General features: G+C 41.8%; 1 protein-coding gene across 1 annotated transcript in view; it reads right to left on the bottom strand.

Moving 5' to 3' along the window:
* Nucleotides 1-522: 522 nt before the first annotated feature.
* zswim6 (zinc finger, SWIM-type containing 6) overlaps nucleotides 523-18,989 on the bottom strand; it is a 42,804-nt gene continuing 24,337 nt past the window's right edge. The window contains exons 2-14 of the mRNA XM_056432044.1: nucleotides 17,001-17,357; nucleotides 15,589-15,737; nucleotides 15,346-15,496; nucleotides 13,094-13,273; nucleotides 12,102-12,278; nucleotides 11,866-12,012; nucleotides 10,780-10,926; nucleotides 9,400-9,660; nucleotides 7,102-7,237; nucleotides 6,030-6,187; nucleotides 5,303-5,466; nucleotides 5,139-5,220; nucleotides 523-3,079 (exon numbers count right to left, since the gene is read on the bottom strand). Coding sequence (XP_056288019.1) covers nucleotides 2,217-3,079; nucleotides 5,139-5,220; nucleotides 5,303-5,466; nucleotides 6,030-6,187; nucleotides 7,102-7,237; nucleotides 9,400-9,660; nucleotides 10,780-10,926; nucleotides 11,866-12,012; nucleotides 12,102-12,278; nucleotides 13,094-13,273; nucleotides 15,346-15,496; nucleotides 15,589-15,737; nucleotides 17,001-17,357 — 2,972 coding nt within the window. The 3' untranslated portion in view covers nucleotides 523-2,216. The remainder of the gene's footprint in view (nucleotides 3,080-5,138; nucleotides 5,221-5,302; nucleotides 5,467-6,029; nucleotides 6,188-7,101; nucleotides 7,238-9,399; nucleotides 9,661-10,779; nucleotides 10,927-11,865; nucleotides 12,013-12,101; nucleotides 12,279-13,093; nucleotides 13,274-15,345; nucleotides 15,497-15,588; nucleotides 15,738-17,000; nucleotides 17,358-18,989) is intronic.

The raw sequence follows: 18,989 nt of genomic DNA, 5'->3' as shown, positions 1-18,989 counted from the left end.
CTCGACGTTGTTAAATGATCAGCAAAATGTACTTAAAGTACCCATCGTGCGGTTAAATGTCCTTTTTATCACATACTATACCAAGCTTTTTAAAATTATATGAGTATAATTATAATGTATGATTAGTATAGACTATTTGTGGCTTATTTCATTGCACCAAACAATTACTTTTGTATGACTATAGGCATACGTTACTATGACTTACTATAGTATGATCTTTTTTTAAAAACATTAAATAGTGTCACTATTTTTTTTTAATGTTCTATATGACTTTATTTAACTGTCTTTTTCATGTTTTCTCTGACTTATTTTTTTTTTACATGACTGACTTTTTTCTAAATACTTTTCTATAGTTTAATAATCTGACTGACTCACTTTGCTTTTTTTATTAACATAATACTAAACTATGATTACAATTGTATATATACTTTGACCTTTTTGCGCAATTTCTTCGACATTTTACTGTGATTTTATGACAACTTCTGGGATTCTGTGAATAAAATTAAGCACGCAAAGACTTAGCCCTCTGAAAAAAAAACCGAATTTAATTAAAACAAAATGTTGATTCATTAACAAGTTTATAAAACAGTGATTTAGTTACATGAATAAATCGATCAGTGTATCAAATCTTAGTTTCAACTTCATGAGCATGTCGACATGGTTGTACAATCTTTAACCTAACGTAATAAATAAAAGGAGCGTATGTCCAAACAAAAGAAGAGCTAATAAACAAGAGACGACACTGAAAAACAGATGAAATTAAGCTTTAAGCACAGAATACAATTCAGCTAAAAACAATAAACCATACAAAAAAAAACTAAAAACGGGGCTGTAACCAAAGTTGTGTTGGCGTATGAGAAAAGTTTGGTCGTTAGAACTCCCATTTGGTTATTTTAAAGCATTAAGACAAGGCAAGAAAGAAGGCTGTTCTTGTGTGAGAGGAGCGAGAGAAAAAGGAAAAGTCAAGACGGACATCAAAGAAGACATAAAACATGTCTGCAGGAGGCAGAGCTCACTGGAATTCTCCTCAACAGTCGTCTCTTTCTCTCGACTCCCACAGTCCTCAATACGCGTCTCTGTTCGAGAAGGACACACACTTTGCACGTCCGCTTCCTGTCTTGGTTTCTACAGTTTCATCACACGTCTGCAGAGCCCAACGTGTAGAAGAACACGCTGGCCCCGAATGCAACGCGGCCGCTTTCAAACTCCTTCTGATATGTGTTTTTAAAAATAATAAAAAAGTACTGCAGCTTCAAGTATTGTGCCTTACATAGAATATTCTGTCATAAATTAGTTAACATATACATTTTTTTTTTTCAATATTCAGACGTATACTTTCATATATACAGGATAATAAAATGCTTTTGTTCTCTCTTTTCTGTTTGTTTTTGTCTTGCTTTCTTCTTCTTCTTTTTTTAATCCCTGAGAATGTATGTTGACGGCTTGTTTTTTTGTGTTCCTGTGACGGTAAATTAAACTGAATGAATGTTTGAGACAACACTGCAAAAGCCCATAAAAAAAAAAACAATCAGCCTTGAAGATGAAAACAAACATGGAACCCAGTAAAAATGTATTCTGGTTGTGAGCTTCTCTTCGTCTTCGCAAGTCGGATGGTCGAAGGACTCTGAGGGGAAAAGAGTAAAGCTGGATCCTTTAGAAAGAGGTACTCGTCACTTCAGATGGAGCTCCTCCATTTGGTTTAAAGCCGTTCGTCTCCTTTGAGGCTGTTGAACGTTAGCTGAGGGAAGTAGGAGGTGCGTGGTGGACATTTTGCCACTGGACAATACAGTATAATATACTCAGTGTAAAACTCTTACTCTCTCACTTTCATACATATATAAAGGGAAACACGCAAACTTAATGGTTTTTTACACACATCAACGTCAGCTGTTCCTTTTATGGTTTAACAGTGTTTTCTTTTCTTTTTTCTCTCCTTCAATTTCAAAACTTGTAATTCATAGGAGAAAATGTACCCTAAAACACATTTCACATCTTACTCCCGGGACGTCCAGTGAGTCGGCGACTCCCAAAGAAAAGGAAAACGTACACCGGATGAATGTGAATTATTCCACACGAGTCTCATCGTCACAGTCGACCTTCGCGGCGGCAAATCGTAGGAATGAGATTTGCATGAATGTTGTTTTAGGTGGATTTTCACTTCAAGTTAGAAAGGATGTATTAAAACAAAACCAATAAAGGGCTATTTGGTCGTCGGATCAACCAAATCGTTCTCTGACGAGCATCATGAGTTTCTTCTTGCCCTTGTATATCTGTTTTAGGTTGTCTATGAACTGCGTGAACTGGATGTGTCCGTCGTGCGCCATCAGGAACGTCTCCCTGGCTTTACCGAGGAACTCGATGAACTCGCTGTAGTGGCGCGGGCTGATGTGCGTCAGCCGCGAGTGCGTCGTGTTGATGTAGGCCCCGATCGTGGCGTCCAGCAGCTGCCTGAGCGGAGCCTTGTCCAGAGGCATCAGCTTCCCGGAGTTCCTGCGGCTGTGCAGCGCCACCATGCCCGGCGTCGTCAGCGTGCACCGCCGCAATATGTCCGACAAGACGGTGGCGCACTTCACGCTCTTCACCACCAGGGGGATGACCGACGCCAGTTCGTTTTTGCCCAGCGAGTGGCTGAGCGCGCACGCCCACAGCACGTCGTTGATGGCCGGGTGCGTGTCTTGGTTGTAGCTGAGGTTCAGGTGCGTCATGGCCAACGTGGCCAGTTTGTACGCCCTCATGGGGTAACCGCGGTGCTCCATGTAGCGCGCGATTGTAAACAGCTGGGTGTAGTTCATGCCCGTGGCGGCGGCGTCCAGGACAATCTGATAGGCCGTTTCGAAGGCAATGTGGTCCTTCTCGCAGAGCGTGAGGGCCGAGAGGGCGCAGTTCTGGGGGTCCTTCATGGCGCACTGCAGGGCCAGGGTGCGGGCCGAGTTGGCCAGGTTCTCCTGCTGGTGGCAGTCCAGACGCAGGCGGACGATGGTGCTGTTGGACATCACGGTGCTCGCCACGACGCTGGTGGCTTCGGTCGGGGTGAAGAGGGTGAACCAGCTCTGCATGATGCTGTCCAGCGCGAACACACCTGGACGGAGAGGGAGAAAATAATCGGTGTGAGTTTGAGATTCATATCTTGCAGATGGAAAGCTTTCCTCCGAATTTTAGAAAAGTGAATTCAGGTGTTCCCCAAGGTTCAATGATAGGAACTCTTCTTTTTCCATTTTTATGTTTAATCGGTCGTCAAAAGAAATCATAAGAAAAGTCACAGTGTAGTCGAAATGAGTCATTAAGTGATTTTTTTCCATTTACAGTCAGCTCAGCCACGTTCATCCTTTAAACTCTGCAGTCAAGAACAAATAAATGTCATTAAAATTCAGTTTGGACGCGCTCTTCTGTTTCGAGGATTCAGACAAAATAAATACGACGACGTTTATACCTTTTTAAATACTCTAATTCTCCGACATCAGAAGGCTCTGCAACCCCAACTGGCACGTCATCAATGAGTCCATCTAAACCCCCTGAACAGGGACTCTTTGTCGCTCGCCAACACTTCACAAGAAATCGTCTGGGAGGTTTTTGTACATTTTTTATTTCCCCTTAAAAGAGCTCCGTCCCTCTGGGCACTACTTCCTGTCCACTTCAGGGAAATTCAGCTCCTGGGTTTCAGTATTCAAGCCCAACGAGCTCCACTTAATCAGCCAAAAAACAACAATCTTCCCTTATTACCGCCCTGCCAGTCATTCCTCCTAAATCCACTTTAAATAAACATATTCCCTGAGCAGCAAACATCCACAACTTGGAACACTTTCTGTGTTTTTATTTCCTTGAAACTAAATTGAGTGGTACTTGAGGAGTGTACTTTCGTAAAATGTTGTGGTATGCTACAGGTTGCATGTTGTAGTTATTCTATAAAGTTTAAACATTTAGCTCAACGTTACAATTCTGCTCATGTTAAACATTAATTATAATATATACGAGACAAAAAAAAAAGGGTCAATATTGCTCAGGACCTAATACTGAAGTATAATTGTGAAAAACGAAAAATTACTTAAATATTTGTATGGCAAGCTATACTGGGACTTTCTGTTTTACATATATAAATAGTACTGTATGTATGTTTATATCTGACATGATTTAAAATAAATATGTTCTATTCATAATAAACTTGTATTATCGTCTTATTTAAATACGTTAATTCAGTCAGGATGGGTTCTACAATGTCATTGTTCTTCTATTGTTTTCTTATTTGTTTTATGAAATACCATGAATACGAGTATTTACAGTGTTGCTACTGTTGCTAAAGTAATCGATCTGAAGACGTACTTTTGCTAAATTGGGTTGAATGTTTGTTTGTCTGCTCCGCGAAGCAGCTAACGTTGTTACCTCCAATGGCCAAACAACATTAAATTATCGAACAGTCAGATAATCAGATCTAGAAAGGGACGGAAAGTAGGTATAATGCGTCATATATCTGCTCGTGCCCTTCTATAGTTAGCTCGTTATGTCAGAAGGAAAAGGCAGTGAGATTCTATTTATAAAGACTGAACTTTGTTTGTAAGTTCACGGTACAAAAGGCTAAAAAAAGGGATTAAAAGAAGATGTATTTCTGTTGTAGGAGTCCAATTATGGAATAATGTTGAAATAGAAGTAAGAATGGTGAACTCCTTTTTGTTTTTTAAGGGAATTATTTATAAAAAAATTATTGAGAGTTATAAATGTAATTAAAAACGGATTAATATGGAAGATGTATGTGGTGGTATATATAAATATATTTTGTTTTTTATCTTGTTTATTGTTTTTTTTTCTTTCTTTATTTTATATTAATTTTCTGATTTATTTTGATTTCAATTTAGGATAGGAATTTATAAGCATTTTTTTGCTTCTACCTATACCTTTTCAGTCTTTCTCTTTTGTATATTTTATAGGATAATATTGTATTGTATTTGATTTGATTGACTGAATAAAAAATACAAACAAACAAACTATTTGTAGAGCCCATTTTCACAAATTACAAATGTGTCTGAGTGCTTTACAAGCTGTACACATAGACCTGTACACAAGATGTGCCTGAACTATAACACCAGGCGGTACTTCTTCAAGCTCATAGAAGGACGACATTGTTTTCGGGGTGTAAACCAACTCACCGGCTTCAGTAGCGCAGGTGACGAGCCATCGCACCATCTCTCTCCTCCGCCAGTTCAAGGTCGACAGCGTCATCCTCATCACCTGTGAGGAACCACGGGTTAGCTCTGAATCCACTTCATATTAATACGGTTTATTTTCCTGTGTTGTTGTTGTTGTTGTTTACCTGAAGACCCAGCTCCAGGGAGACTTTGAGCAGCGTAATGTCGGGCAGGCTGTCCATGAGAGTGGCGATCTTGAAGGCGTCCTGGGCCAGTTTGAAGATGTGTGAAGAGGAGTGGATGTTCTTCTGGATGGACTCTAACACGGTTTCCAGTTTACGGGCGTCGCCTGAAAACAAACAAACAAACACAAGCTAGGTCATTTTCACTTTTCTCTGAGCCAAATTCATCTTCTAATATGTATATGCAATACTTTTTTTATGGCCACATAAATTTAACCTAATACTTGTTTGGCTTGTAACATTTAGTAGCTAAAGAACTGGAGTTAAAGTGTGAGTATTATTATATAATATATATTAAATATATCAAAATGTTATATTAAAAATATACAAAAATGGAAGTTCTATATATTTATATAAAATATTCAAAATATAAAAATGATGTATAAATATTATATATATATATTTATGTATAAATATTATATATATATATAATATTTATATTATATATATATATCACGGAATATATTAATATTATTTATACATAATTTTATTATATAATATATAGATACATGTAAAATTAGTTGTTCCTTTTGCAGCTATGAGGTATTAATTGAATTCTATGTGATATTAAAAGAAGCTCTCACATTTAATTTTCTCTTCAGAAACCCTTGAATAGTTGTGGCCATTGCCCACGACGACCTGGTGTGTGCGTTTGTGTGTGTGTGTGTACCTTTAGCAGCAGTGAGCATAGTGGAGGCCAGTTCACACTGTTGGGTCTCTATGTGGCTGAGCGTGAACCAGCGGGGGAGGCGGTTGGGCACCACGGACACGATGTGGTGAGGCCGAGACAAGTCGCCGGAGGAGGACGTGGACTCCAGGACCGGCAATCTGAGCACAGGAAATACAACTTTATTAGTGCGTTATTAGACGAACACACACACACACACACACAGAAACAGTCTGAAAGTTGTCAGACGTTCCTTTTATAGAATCGGTCGATAGTCGTCCTCAGGTGTCTCTTCACCGGAGGCCGTGAACACTGAGAAAAGCTTTGAAAATTATTCCTGTGATATTCTCTTATAGCTTAAATAAATATAAAGATTCACTGTATGATAAAAATCAAAAGGGGTTGAATTTGGGCGGGACGATATATCCAAAGTTGCGTAACACCCGTGGCGGAAATCAACAGCTTGTATTCCATATTCACACATTTCTATAAAACTGGTTTTTCAGCAGCGTTGAATAATTCAGCGAATATTCCAGTAAAAAAGGCGCCGTTGTCATTAAACAGTCCAGGAAGGAGAAGGACACACACACACACACACACACACACACACACACACACACACACACACACACACACACACACACACACACACACACACACACACACACACACACACACACACACACACACACACACACACACACACACACACACACACACACACACACACACACACAGCGTGAATGTGGAAACAAGAAGGTGTGTTTTTGTAGCTTTTTCCCAAAAAGTGATTGCAGTAAAGTTAATAAGGACTTTCTGAGAATGTCATGTGATCTGGCCGCGACGAATCAGGGAAGGACACGTCGGGGACCAGCGTCTCTAAACGTTTCCGTTCACACAAGGACGCAGTGACCTTGGAGTTTTAAAAACGTATCGGTCCTCGGTGCTCCTAAACTCTAAAAGACACGCGTTTTAAAAAATGGAAACGCAGCCGTGAGGACGTAACAAGCTCGTCAGATGAAGCTGCTTTAAAAAAGAAGAAGAAAAGGGAAGGAGGAAGGAGGTTTCTACTCACCGCATGGCCCTCAGTGCAATTTTGTACGCCAGCTCGGCGTCATGAGGTAGCAGGGAGGTGAAGAGATACTTGGCAAACGTGTGCATGGGGACGCTCTCCCTGTAGAGCAGCTCCCCCAGACCACTGTAAGGACCAGCTGCAGGAGACAAGGACGCCACACGGTAAACACAGACGCCGCGACCTTGAGATCCTTTCCCGGGCCTTTTCGATTTTAAAAACCCAGACGGAGTGATCGGAACAGTTGTGACTCAGTATCCGAGTTTCAGGATGACGGTCACGTCGTTAGGCAACCACCACAAATGTTCTGAGGCTTCCTGAAACGGCACAAGGACGTGCGCCAACAGAAGTGACAAGAATGAGCTGAAAGGTCGACGGCTTCTGAGAAAAATGATTTCAAGACGGATCCACCCTTTACTTCTCGATACATTTCGTTTTTTAATTACTTTTCTTTCATTATTGCTTTTCTTCAAGATAATAACTATTACAGATTAAAGCAGTCATTTGATCTCAAGACATCCTTTTTAAGACTGGTGTTAATTTTTCTTTTTTTTAAGTCGGTCTCTAAACACTATTGGTTCTTTTTGAGGAAGAAAACCTTTAAAAGTGGATCACAAGTATATAGTTTAATTATAAATAAACAAGATACATAATCTCAAGAATACAGCTGGTAAATGTTTTTAAAATGAAAATGAAGTTTTTGATGCGTTACTCTGAGAAAATGTGGCATATAATGTTCAAAGGATCAGTCTGGTGTTCATATATATTTGATGTTTTTTTGTCAACAAATCCTATAAGAAAACAATTTGTTATTCCAGCTTTTGTTGCATTTCATCCCCAATGAAAAGAATACAAACAAAGTTGCATTTCTTAAAGTATAATCTTCTAAAAACAACTTCTTGAAAACAAACCGGGAGAAGTAGAAATAAATGAGTTGGGGACTATTTTCAGCGGCGGATGAATCCACATCTGGCGCTTTAGAGAGAATCAGTCCAATGTGTGTGTGATTGTGTCATAATAAGCTACAGTGTGTGGACCGGTGAGCCTCGTTGTGTATGAATGGAGATCTTTGGCTCACAGGAGGAACATGTCAGATTATTGATACTTTAAGATAATACAAACTTCCTGTGTGCCTTTAAAGAGTCACAATCTAAACCCACTAATGATTGAGCCGCTGAATCACTAGTGGGTTTAGATTGTGATGAAGGCCTTGAACCACGATGAGCCAAATCTCACACACACACACACTGACACACTCTCTCTTGTGAACCCAGAAGTACAAAGTGTAACGCACAGCGAGTTGACACAGCAGACAATAAGACACAAAGAGCTGCTTGTGGTTCGGGGTGTGAACGTGATATTTGTCGCTCTGGAGTTTGGAAACATTTAAAAGGGACATTTGGACTTTTTGTGAAATGCTCTCGTTTGCAGAGTTAAGAGGATAAAACCGAGTCGACCTCACGTCTGTTCCTGAAGCTGGAGTCAGAGAGCTTAGCATTAAGACTGGAAACAGCATGGCTCCATCCAAAGGTAATACAATCTCCCTTCCAGGACATAAAGGACTAATGTAATTAAACTAGTTATGAGGATGATGTATTTATTAATGTTTTACTTAAGAGAAGCTCGTCAAAGGATTCATTCATTCATAAAACATTGGATTGTCACAAAGATGGCGTTCGTTTAGTTTCTTTTCTACAAATGATGATAATGCTTAGGAGGCTTTTTGCTTTTATAAAGTTAACCATGGGATTAATTGGTAAATTCTCTAATTTATATATATATATATATATGAAGTTTAATGGCCAAGTCTGTTAACACAAAAAGGACTCAAAATAGAAAAATAAGGTAAAAACTAAAAAGTTAAAGGTTAAAATTGAACTCTGTACAGATATAAATATGTATGTAAAATGTGTTTGTAATCTGTGAGAGATTAGTCTTTGTGCTTAGCTTCATACTGGTATCGATCTCATGAACAAAGTGAATATAGCCAATTTATATTCCTTTAAATGTTACCGGTCTGCTGAACTAAGATGCTGAGCTTATTAAATGTTGCACCAGCGTGACGACATGAGTCTTAATCTCAACATCAGAGTCGCAACTCTTCTTAACTGAAGCAAAAAGCCAAATTCACTCTGCAGTATTTACAAAAATGTCCAGAAAAAGTGGGGGAAACTCTCCCGTCAAATGTTCCGACGTGTTTTTCTGTCTGTCCAACGAGTGCAAAACCAAAATACGTTTAATTCAACATTAATGAAAGAGAAAAACGAAAGCAGCTCTAAAAACACATTTCTGTTTCCTCACCCTCGAGCAGGAAAGCGGCTTGTTTCCTGAAGATCTTCACCAGCGCGTCGCCCACGTTGACCTCCTGAAGCTTGGCCAATAGCTGCTCTTCGTTGCGACACACTTTCTCCTGAGCGTAGAGGCCGTCCGGCATCACCCTCTGCTGCCCTAAGCCAATCAGAGCCGTCTCCACGGCCAGCGACACGAACGACTCGCCTTCCTCCAGGAAACGCTCCACCGGCAAAACAGGATGCTGTGTCCTCCGACCCGAACCCGGCGAGCCTGAGGGGGGGCAGGGTGAGAGATGACTTGGAGGAGGAGAGATGCTCCCTGCGGGCCGAGCCCAGTATTGATGAAGCTATTGATCCATGTGTTCGTTCTGGTGTTTTCAGAGAGAGTGAATCCTCCTCAGGACGGGAATCATGTGATTTAATGGCTTTATGATGTTTTCGGTGGACGTTGTTGTTCATCCCAGGAGAGTCAACAGTCCCCAGTGAACACACACACACATTAATATAGATATACACACACATTGTATATGCTCGAAGTCGTAATTGAAAACTTTCGCAACTTTTCTACGTTCACCACATTTTAGAAGAGAAACCAACCAGAACAACAGACGCTACTCTCTGGCCGCAGTTGGTTGAAATCCGTCTGCCCCCCCCCCCCCACCCTCCCTCCCTCCATCACCACCACCCCCACCTCTGCATAATTAATGCTTTTTAATTGGAGTGTTTTTCCTGCCGCATTTCTTATTCATGAGCTGTTATTGGAGGATGACTGCGGGCCAATCGGCACTTCTGTGTCTTCGCGGCTGATTGCAACCCGACGGCCTGCAGCTTCGACAGGAAGACGCAATCACTGCAGTCGGGGGAATGTGTGCGTTTGTGTTCTGTATCGAAGTACTCTGCTGCTTTATACTTCTACGGCGCGACGATGTTTGACTCTTTAGAGCAAATAGAGTCAGATTTTACATTAAAACACATTGTTGGAGGACTAAATCAGTGGTTCTCAACCTTGTGACTTCTTCCAATTAAAAATAATTATAATCAGAGTCTAGTTTGGGCTTCTCAGAAAGAAAGTTTACTTTAAATAACTTTTCATTTCCTTGAAAGTTTGAAAAACTAGTTTGGTCTGGCGACCCTTTAGCGGGACGCGACCCTTATGTTGGGAAACATCATTCTCTAAAATGTATTCGTCAATAATCTGAAAAAACGTCCCATAAACATCTCGATGATGTTGATAAAACTTCTGAATGCAGCGCTTCAACTTGTAATCAAGTACTTTTACATTGTTGTGTCGTACTTCTTCGTACTTCTGCGTGTGTACCCGTGTGTGTACCCGTGTGTACCCGTGTGTGTGTACCCGTGTGTGTACCCGTGTGTGTACCCGTGTGCGTACCTGAGAAGTCGAGCAGCGCTGCGGCGCCGTCCTCTCCGCCCCGCCCCGTCTCCATCAGGGTGCTGAACAGGGTGCCGATGGGGTCCAGAGGGTGGCCCACCCAGCCCTCCAGGTTGGTCACTGACGTGGTGCCTTTATGGAGCAGCTCTGTAATAATGCAAACGCAAACTATTGATTGTATATTTATACTCATTGTGTGGGCTTTTTGTTCCAAAGTTAACCAAATTCAATTAAAAACCCGTTTCACTGTCATTCTGGTCAAAGTATGATGAATTATTTATGAAGTACAAACATTTATTGACATTTTTAATCATATTTTTTTGTCAGTAATATTCCCGGTAACATAATTAGTCGATTAACATAATCTGGACCCATATAAGTGGCGGAAGAATTGATGGCTAGATAAACCAATTAAAAGATCATTTTATTTAATTAATTCCTCCAGAGTCGACACACACACACACACACAAGACAGTGATGACTAATGTTTCTTGACGGGCAAGAAAATAATGTGGAGAATTCAATGCTTTGTAAAACTTTTCAGGACGGTAATTTGAAGCTACACCTTCCAATCACACACAAATGACCAATGAAGGTGAAACATTATATTTGTAGTATTATAACGCAAGTTTTGAATATATCCTTATCAATATATATCCATCAATATTTATTCGTCTTTGTTTTTATTCCCTAAAAATAAGATTCATCTTTCGAGAGTCGTTCCTGAAATAAATACATTTATTTGCCTTTATTATGTTATGTCAATTTAAGCTCTAACTTTATTTTGTTCAACAAATTGTGGTTTAACTGGACAGTGATATACAACAGAAATAATCTCGGCGTTCACACAAGTTCACATATATGAAACATGAATGTACAAAAGTTTAGAACTCAATATTAAATGTTTTGAGTGAAAATAAATGAACTCAAATCAAGCCGGTTTGCTTTCTAAAGACACAACCTTTTTTTTTTTTTACAAAATAACTCGTTCTTTGATAAGCCGCTAAATCTTTTATGATAAATAAATGCGTGAACATACCGGCCGGATGAGAAAGTGACAACGCGACACTAAAGTAGGAAACTGACCTTTTTTGTGCGTGCGGAAGAACTCCATCTGCTTCTGCTGTTGCCTCCGCAGCGTGTTGACGATGCCGATGGCGAGCCGCAGCGCCTCCTTCGGGTAGCCGTGTGACCTCAGCGCGTCCACTCGGGCGCACGCCGTCGGGACGTGCTCTGAAGAAGAAAAGACGATCCGTCGTCTACCTCCGTTTCCTTCCTCATTCATTAAACTCCCCTCTCGCACGGTGCCGGCTCTCTCTTACCGTGCCACAGGGGCCACCCTCGGGCGTCGAAGAGGGAGCTGCTGAGGTTGTCGTGGTAACAGTAGTTGGCGTAGTGGTCCTCGGTGATGATGTGCTGCAGGTGGGGGTCCTGCCAGTGCAGGTCGCAGGCCTCGATCGCCCGCGTGAACACCGTCCGGTGAGGCCGAGTGAGGGAATCTGTGAGATGCGAAACGCGTCAGTTTAGGTGAAAGGGACACAGGTGCATGCTGGGATGTTAGTTGATTTGCAGCAGTGACATTTAAGAACTCTAAAACACTTAAACCTGCTGCAATCTGCGGCAAAATCCGCTCAGAAATCCCCAAAAATTATGTTTTTAAGATTTCTTCAGTACCAAAGTCTGTACAGATAGTCGTCTGTACATCATGGCGCTCCAACAGGAACTGATGATGGCTCATTTGGGATTTTTATATTAATTATGCCACAATGTCAACAAATATAGGCTCAAATTGTAACTCATAAAACAGCCTCCAAAATGATGGGAACTGTAGCTCTGAAAATGTTAAATAAAAAAAATAAAAACACAAAATGTTAACTTCTAAATAATTTCATAAATAGATATATTGGGGGACACAGAGTCAGACTTCTGCAGCAGTATCATACGAAATGTCGTCTTCTCATTCCAGACATTCGTTCGTCTGTCTGTATTTTCTACGATTCGGTGGAGAGAAAGAAAAAAAGAAAAGCTGCAGGACCTCAACTGTGTTATTAGGCTCTTTCTATTAGCCACAGTAAAAGGGTAATAAGGCTTGCAGGCACAGAGATTGAAGGCGGGAGACTTGATTAAAAGAGAAGGGGGGCGGGCGGGGGACAGAAGACTTAACAGTGTTAATACAGATGAGGAGAGGAGGAAGATGAGGAGATGATGCTGCAGGAGAGAAGAGGACGAAAAGCTCCAGATGTCACGCAGGAAAAGGATTTGGGAATATATTTTGAAAAAAAGAAAGGGGTGGGGGGGGGGTGTGTCATCTCACCCGGGTTTCCGTGGAGGCCCTGGGGCAGAGCGTTAGTCAGATTGGTCAGCTCGCTGCCATGGTTACCGTCCTCCAAGGGGCAGACGTCCACGCCGTTCCACCTGCGAAGCTGTCGGAGCCAGAAACCCTTCTGCTCGGGTTTATAGTGGGGGTTCAGCACGATGCACATCCACAGGGCTCCTGCACACACACACACACACATTAACATTAGAAGATGCAACACACACGGCTATCTTATCCTGCAGAAACACACTGCTCGAAATCGTGAGTAAACTAGATATTAAACTCACAACAAAATGAGTTATTCTGCGTCATTATCACCTCTTTGAAAAGCAGAGATGAATGATAAAAAAAAGAAAAAAGTAATAAAGCACTAATTTGTGCAGTTTGTCGGTAAAACGTGTAACATGTCCTTCACAGCTTCCTTGTTCGGTTTAAACAGGCAAAGTATATTCAGATTACGATGCCGAGTCAACAAAAAACAAAAAAATCCTCCCGTTTTCAGAAAATAGAACCATAAAAATGTTTTGAAATTGACAAAACATTCCACTCATCGGTTTGTTGACTAATTTGTCACGGTGCTTTCAGGTGAAACAGTTACACATGACGACCTTCAATAAATACTATTTAATATTCCTCTCATTCACAGGAAGGAAAAGTATCAAAACAATAACAAAAAGTACTAGTAGTATATTTTTAAGGGTTAATGCACAACAACGGTCTTTAGACATGTTTTAAATGCCTGTTGAGAGAAGGCTTTCCTTAATTAAGTATGACAGGTTATTAATAAAGTTCTGCCCACAAGGCGACGTTTGACGTTTAATATCAATTCATTTAATTAATATTTATTTTAGAAAATAATTAATGTAATTAATTGTCCAAAGTCCAATCCAACGTCATATTTTTTTATTTATTAAAAGAACCGAGCAGCCATACTTGGTTCTTCTGCTTCACTGAAACAATAAATCAAAGTGTGCAAACATGAGCGCCGATCGTCTTCATTGTCGTCTAAAGACACGAAGACACTGGATACAGGCTGGAGACATGAAGAGGAAGAAGACCTGGGAACAATGGACACGCTAAAAGGAATAACAGCGGATGAAAGATGACAAAATGAAACGGGAGAAGAAGAGAAAGGAAGTGAAGTGAGAAAAGAAAATGAGGGAGGAGAGAGGAGGGGAGGGAAGGAGGTAAGCGAATGCAGGAGGGAGGCTGAGGATGGGGGAAGGGGACAGGAGAGGAGAGAGGCTTTATCCTCCGTCTCTTTGTTACGGCTGCTTCAAGGACAACAGCGACCAGGGAAAACGGAGCGCCGCCAAAATGATGTCAGACGTGGAGAGAGACGAAATGCAAAGCAATAATCTACAACAGGGGTGTGGGGGGAGTGTGTGTGTGTGTGTGTGGGGGGGGGGGGTGCAACCTGCCACCGTTTACATGTTGCATCACAGTTTTGGTTGTTTTCCATCACAAGCAAATAAGCTAAAGTCGATCGAATTAGATGTTTTATCTTCACCCGGCAGCTGAGAGCGACGGTGTTGTAGTTCAGAACACTTTGTTATGTTTACACATATATAATATTTACCGAATATTTATACCACAAAGATCTGGGGTTCACCGTTTCCCCCAGTTCAAGGAGACATCTTTCAATGTTTTGTTCAGTCCATTGGAAGATAAATGATCCAGAATTATGTTTTTAACATTTTTATTTAACCCTCCTGTTACCTTTAGGGTCAATTTGACCCCATTCAATGTTTAACGTCGGTGTTCTTTGGGGTCAATTTGACCCCAGGCTGTTTTTCACTGTGTCAAACATATAAGAAATATCAACTTTTTATATATATTTAAAGGGCTATTTAGGTAGTCAACAAACAAACATAAAGTACCTCACACTTAAACTTGGGAAACAAGATTAATTCTAATAATTTTCTGGAGGTTTTAATTGCTGGGATCAAATTGACCCCAATGGTAAAAAATTTCAGTAAATATAAAGGTAACAGGAGGGTTAAACATTGAATGGGGTCAAATTGACCCTAAGGCAACAGGAGGGTTAAGTACCGTGAGTTAAAAAGACAAACATATATATAACCTATAAAACTTCGGTCTTGTCGTTTTAAGACATTTTACTATTATTTATTTATTACCTTTATTTTCCAAGAGGTAATGCACCAAATTGTAAAATGTTTGATGAAGAAAAATGTACATATTGAAGCCACACAATATGATATACAAGTGTGTGTGTGTGTGTGTGTTACCTAGTTCATCCCACAGCTGCCTGTACTTGTCAGTCATGGTGGTTCCCTGTTGCCTCCACAGCGCCAGTCGGGGGTCGGCCATGAACTGCTCTGTGATCAGCGTCAACATGCGAGCGCCGTTGGAGTCCCTCATCTTCAGCATCTCCCTCACCTGCAGAGACGTCGGGGTGCATTGTGGGTAAGCGTTGCCATCGGGGCAGCACAGCGCGGTGACGTGCGTGTGTGTGTGTGTGAGCACGTTACCTTGTTGAACAGTAAGTTGAGCTGCTTCCCCGAGCCGTGGTACCCGCCCTGGGAGAGGAAGAGCTTGACCTGTTCCTGAACCTGCTCCTCGTCCAGATGCCAGCAGTTGTCATCGTCCACGCTGGCGCCGGCCGTCGGATCTGGAGCTCCTGCTCCGAAACAAAGGAAACCAGTCAGCGAGACGTCATCGCCGACAGTCCGTTATTAGTCTGCTACTCGGTGGTGGAAGAAGTCGGCTGATCTTTGACCCGTGTAAAAGACGACGAGTATATCGCTTCTGAAATATTTTGTACATCATTTTGCATGACAGCCCATTTCAGTCTAATATTACTGAAATTGTAATTATTATTGGTGCATTATTGTGTTCATCACCTAAAATATTATTATAATATATTTCTAATATAAATGACTCGAAAATACTGATGATTTTTTTAATACTTCATATTTAAAAATTACTCAAACCAATTCATTGAGTATCAAACTTGTAACAACTAATCCAATAACACAGATTATGCTTCAGTATTCAACAACACAGCACATACACTACCGTTCAAAAGTTTGGGGTCACTTAGAAATGTCTTTATTTTTCAAAGAAAAGCACTGTTTTTTCAATAAAGATAACATTAATCAAAAATACCCACTATACATTGTTAATGTGGTAAATGACTATTCTAGGTGGAAGTGTCTAGTTTCTAATGAAATATCTCCAGAGGTGTATAGAGGCCCATTTCCATCAACGATCACTCCAGTGTTCTAATGGTACATTGTGTTTGCTAATCGCCTTAGAAGACTAATGTCTGATTAGAAAACCCTTGTGCAATTATGTTAGCCCAGCTGAAAACAGTTATGCTGGTGATATAAGCTATACAACTGGCCTTCCTTTGAGCTTGAAGTACAAAATTAATACTTCAAATATGAATCATTATTTCTAACCTTGTCAATGTCTTGACTATATTTTCTATTCAATTTTCAATTAATTTGATAAATAAAAGTGAGTTTTCATGGAAGACACGAAATTGTCTGGATGACCCCAAACTTTTGAACGGTAGTGTAGATAATGAATATATGTTAGAACTGTTTACATATTCCTGATTATTATAAGAAGATAAAAGTGTTTCTTAAAGTTTCTGTGATGCACAAAATAGCACAAGAGCCACCTCAAACTTTTACCCACTTCATGTGTGTGCATGTGTGTGCATGTGCGCGTGTGTGTGTGTGTGTGTGTGCTCCCTCCTGTTCTCCCTGAGCAGCTTCTCCCGAGTCGTCTCTGAGGACGTCCGCCTCCAGCTGGACTTCCACCGGAGCGAGACGGAGGAAATCTAACACAACTACCAGCTTTTTTTTTTTTTTTTGCTAGTCGCGCTTCCGTGTTTAAGTCACGAATAAAACCGCCATCTTTTCACTCCGCTCACCGTGAACTTGGTTGATCTCAGAGTTCTGCGAAAGGATCTCGTCGGCCAGCTTCTGCGCCGTGGGCAGCACCTCGGTGTGGTGCACCGTGATCAGGTACTGGACGAACTTCTGCAGCTGATCCCGGTTCATTTGGAAAAGCGTCTCCGAGATGGGCAGCCGCAACTTGACCTGCTCGGGCTTCCGTACGCGGTACAGCGAGAGCGCCACCACGTGGGCGCAGTAGAAGATGTCCTTGTTGCCGCAGCTGCACGTCACCGCCGTGATTTTGCAGCGGTCGAAGCTGACGCTGACGTTGCAGACCAGCTCGGGCTCCGAGGCCGTGGCCGGCTCCCTCACCGTGCCGCTGAGGTGGAACCCTGCAGAGGAACAGAGGGAATATTCACAGTCAATCATCTGGAGTTAATGGGCAAGTTCACTCAATGAAAACACTTCATTTAAACTAAATGTTTGAGTTGACTTTTTTTATGAAGATACGGCTGAATTTGTAGTCAATATTTCACCTATTTATGTATTTGTCGTCTGTCCGGGACAATGCACAATGATCTACATGACATTAGATGGGCCGTCGCTAGCCAATAGGGTCATTTTAAACCGTTGTCCATAATGATGTTAAATTTATATTAAATTGTCCAAAAGAAAGAAAGCTAAATATGAGCAGCTGCCCAGAGGAGTGTAAAGGCAGCACAGGCGATCAATACAAAACAATCTCAAAGAGCACAGCCTCTCAAATCTCGACAACATAAAGTCACATGACGTGAAACCAGAAGCATTACAAACAAAAAGCAGCCAACAAGAGCGAGCATGCAGCGCTCTCTCTCTCTCTCAGCTCTCTCTCAGCTCTCTCTCTCAGCTCTCTCTCTCTAGCTCTCTCTCTCTCTAGCTCTCTCTCTCTCTAGCTCTCTCTCTCTAGCTCTCTCTCTCCAGCTCTCTCTCAGCTCTCTCTCTCAGCTCTCTCTCTCTCTCTAGCTCTCTCTCTCAGCTCTCAGCTCTCTCTCAGCTCTCTCTCTCTAGCTCTCTCTCTCAGCTCTCTCTCTCCAGCTCTCTCTCTCTCAGCTCTCTCTCTCTCAGCTCTCTCTCTCCAGCTCTCTCTCTCTCAGCGCTCTCTCTCTCTCAGCTCTCTCTCTCTCTCAGCTCTCTCTCAGCTCTCTCTCTCAGCCTCTCTCTCAGCCTCTCTCAGCCTCTCTCTCAGCCTCTCTCTCCCTCTCTCTCTCAGCCTCTCTCAGCCTCTCTCTCAGCCTCTCTCTCTCAGCCTCTCTCTCAGCTCTCTCTCTCAGCCTCTCTCTCAGCCTCTCTCTCTCAGCTCTCTCTCTCAGCTCTCTCTCAGCCTCTCTCAGCCTCTCTCTCAGCTCTCTCTCTCTAGCCTCTCTCTCCAGCTCTCTCTCAGCCTCTCTCTCAGCCTCTCTCAGCCTCTCTCCCAGCTCTCTCTCTCTCTCAGCTCTCTCTCTCTCAGCTCTCTCTCTCAGCTCTCTCTCTCTCTCTCTCTAGCTCTCTGCTCTCAGCTCTCTCTCTCTCTCAGCTCTCGCTCTAGCTCTCTCTCGCTCTCTAGCTCTCTCTCTCTAGCTCTCTCTCTCTCTAGCTCTCTCTCTCTCTCTCAGCTCCCTCTCTCTCTCTTTTAGCTCTGTTTTTGGCCTCCACCAGCTCCTGAGGGAAATATCCGTCTCTCTAGCTGCTGAATGCTGAGCTCTGTTCAACAGCTGTTCTCGAACTGCGTCCGTCGGCCTTTCTGGTGCTGGACAGGATGTGACCAGTGGATTCTTTTACGCTACGAGATCCGTTAAGAGTGAACCTGAAACGCAAAGAAATGCTCCGTAGAGCCTCTCCGTCTACAAACACAAGTCATGTGATCCGTCGTGAATATAATAGAAAAAATATTGCTTTAAAAAAAAGGTTTAGCGTCTAGGATTTGGCGGAATCTGTCCGTGAGGTTGTGGAGGTCGAGTAGGAACACTGTGACCGTATCCAGAGTTTGGTTTGTCCCTTCTGGGCTT

This window comes from Pseudoliparis swirei, chromosome 15 (assembly GCF_029220125.1).
Source record: "Pseudoliparis swirei isolate HS2019 ecotype Mariana Trench chromosome 15, NWPU_hadal_v1, whole genome shotgun sequence".
Lineage (NCBI taxonomy): Eukaryota > Metazoa > Chordata > Actinopteri > Perciformes > Liparidae > Pseudoliparis > Pseudoliparis swirei.
This window is presented reverse-complemented; position numbering and strand designations above follow the sequence as displayed.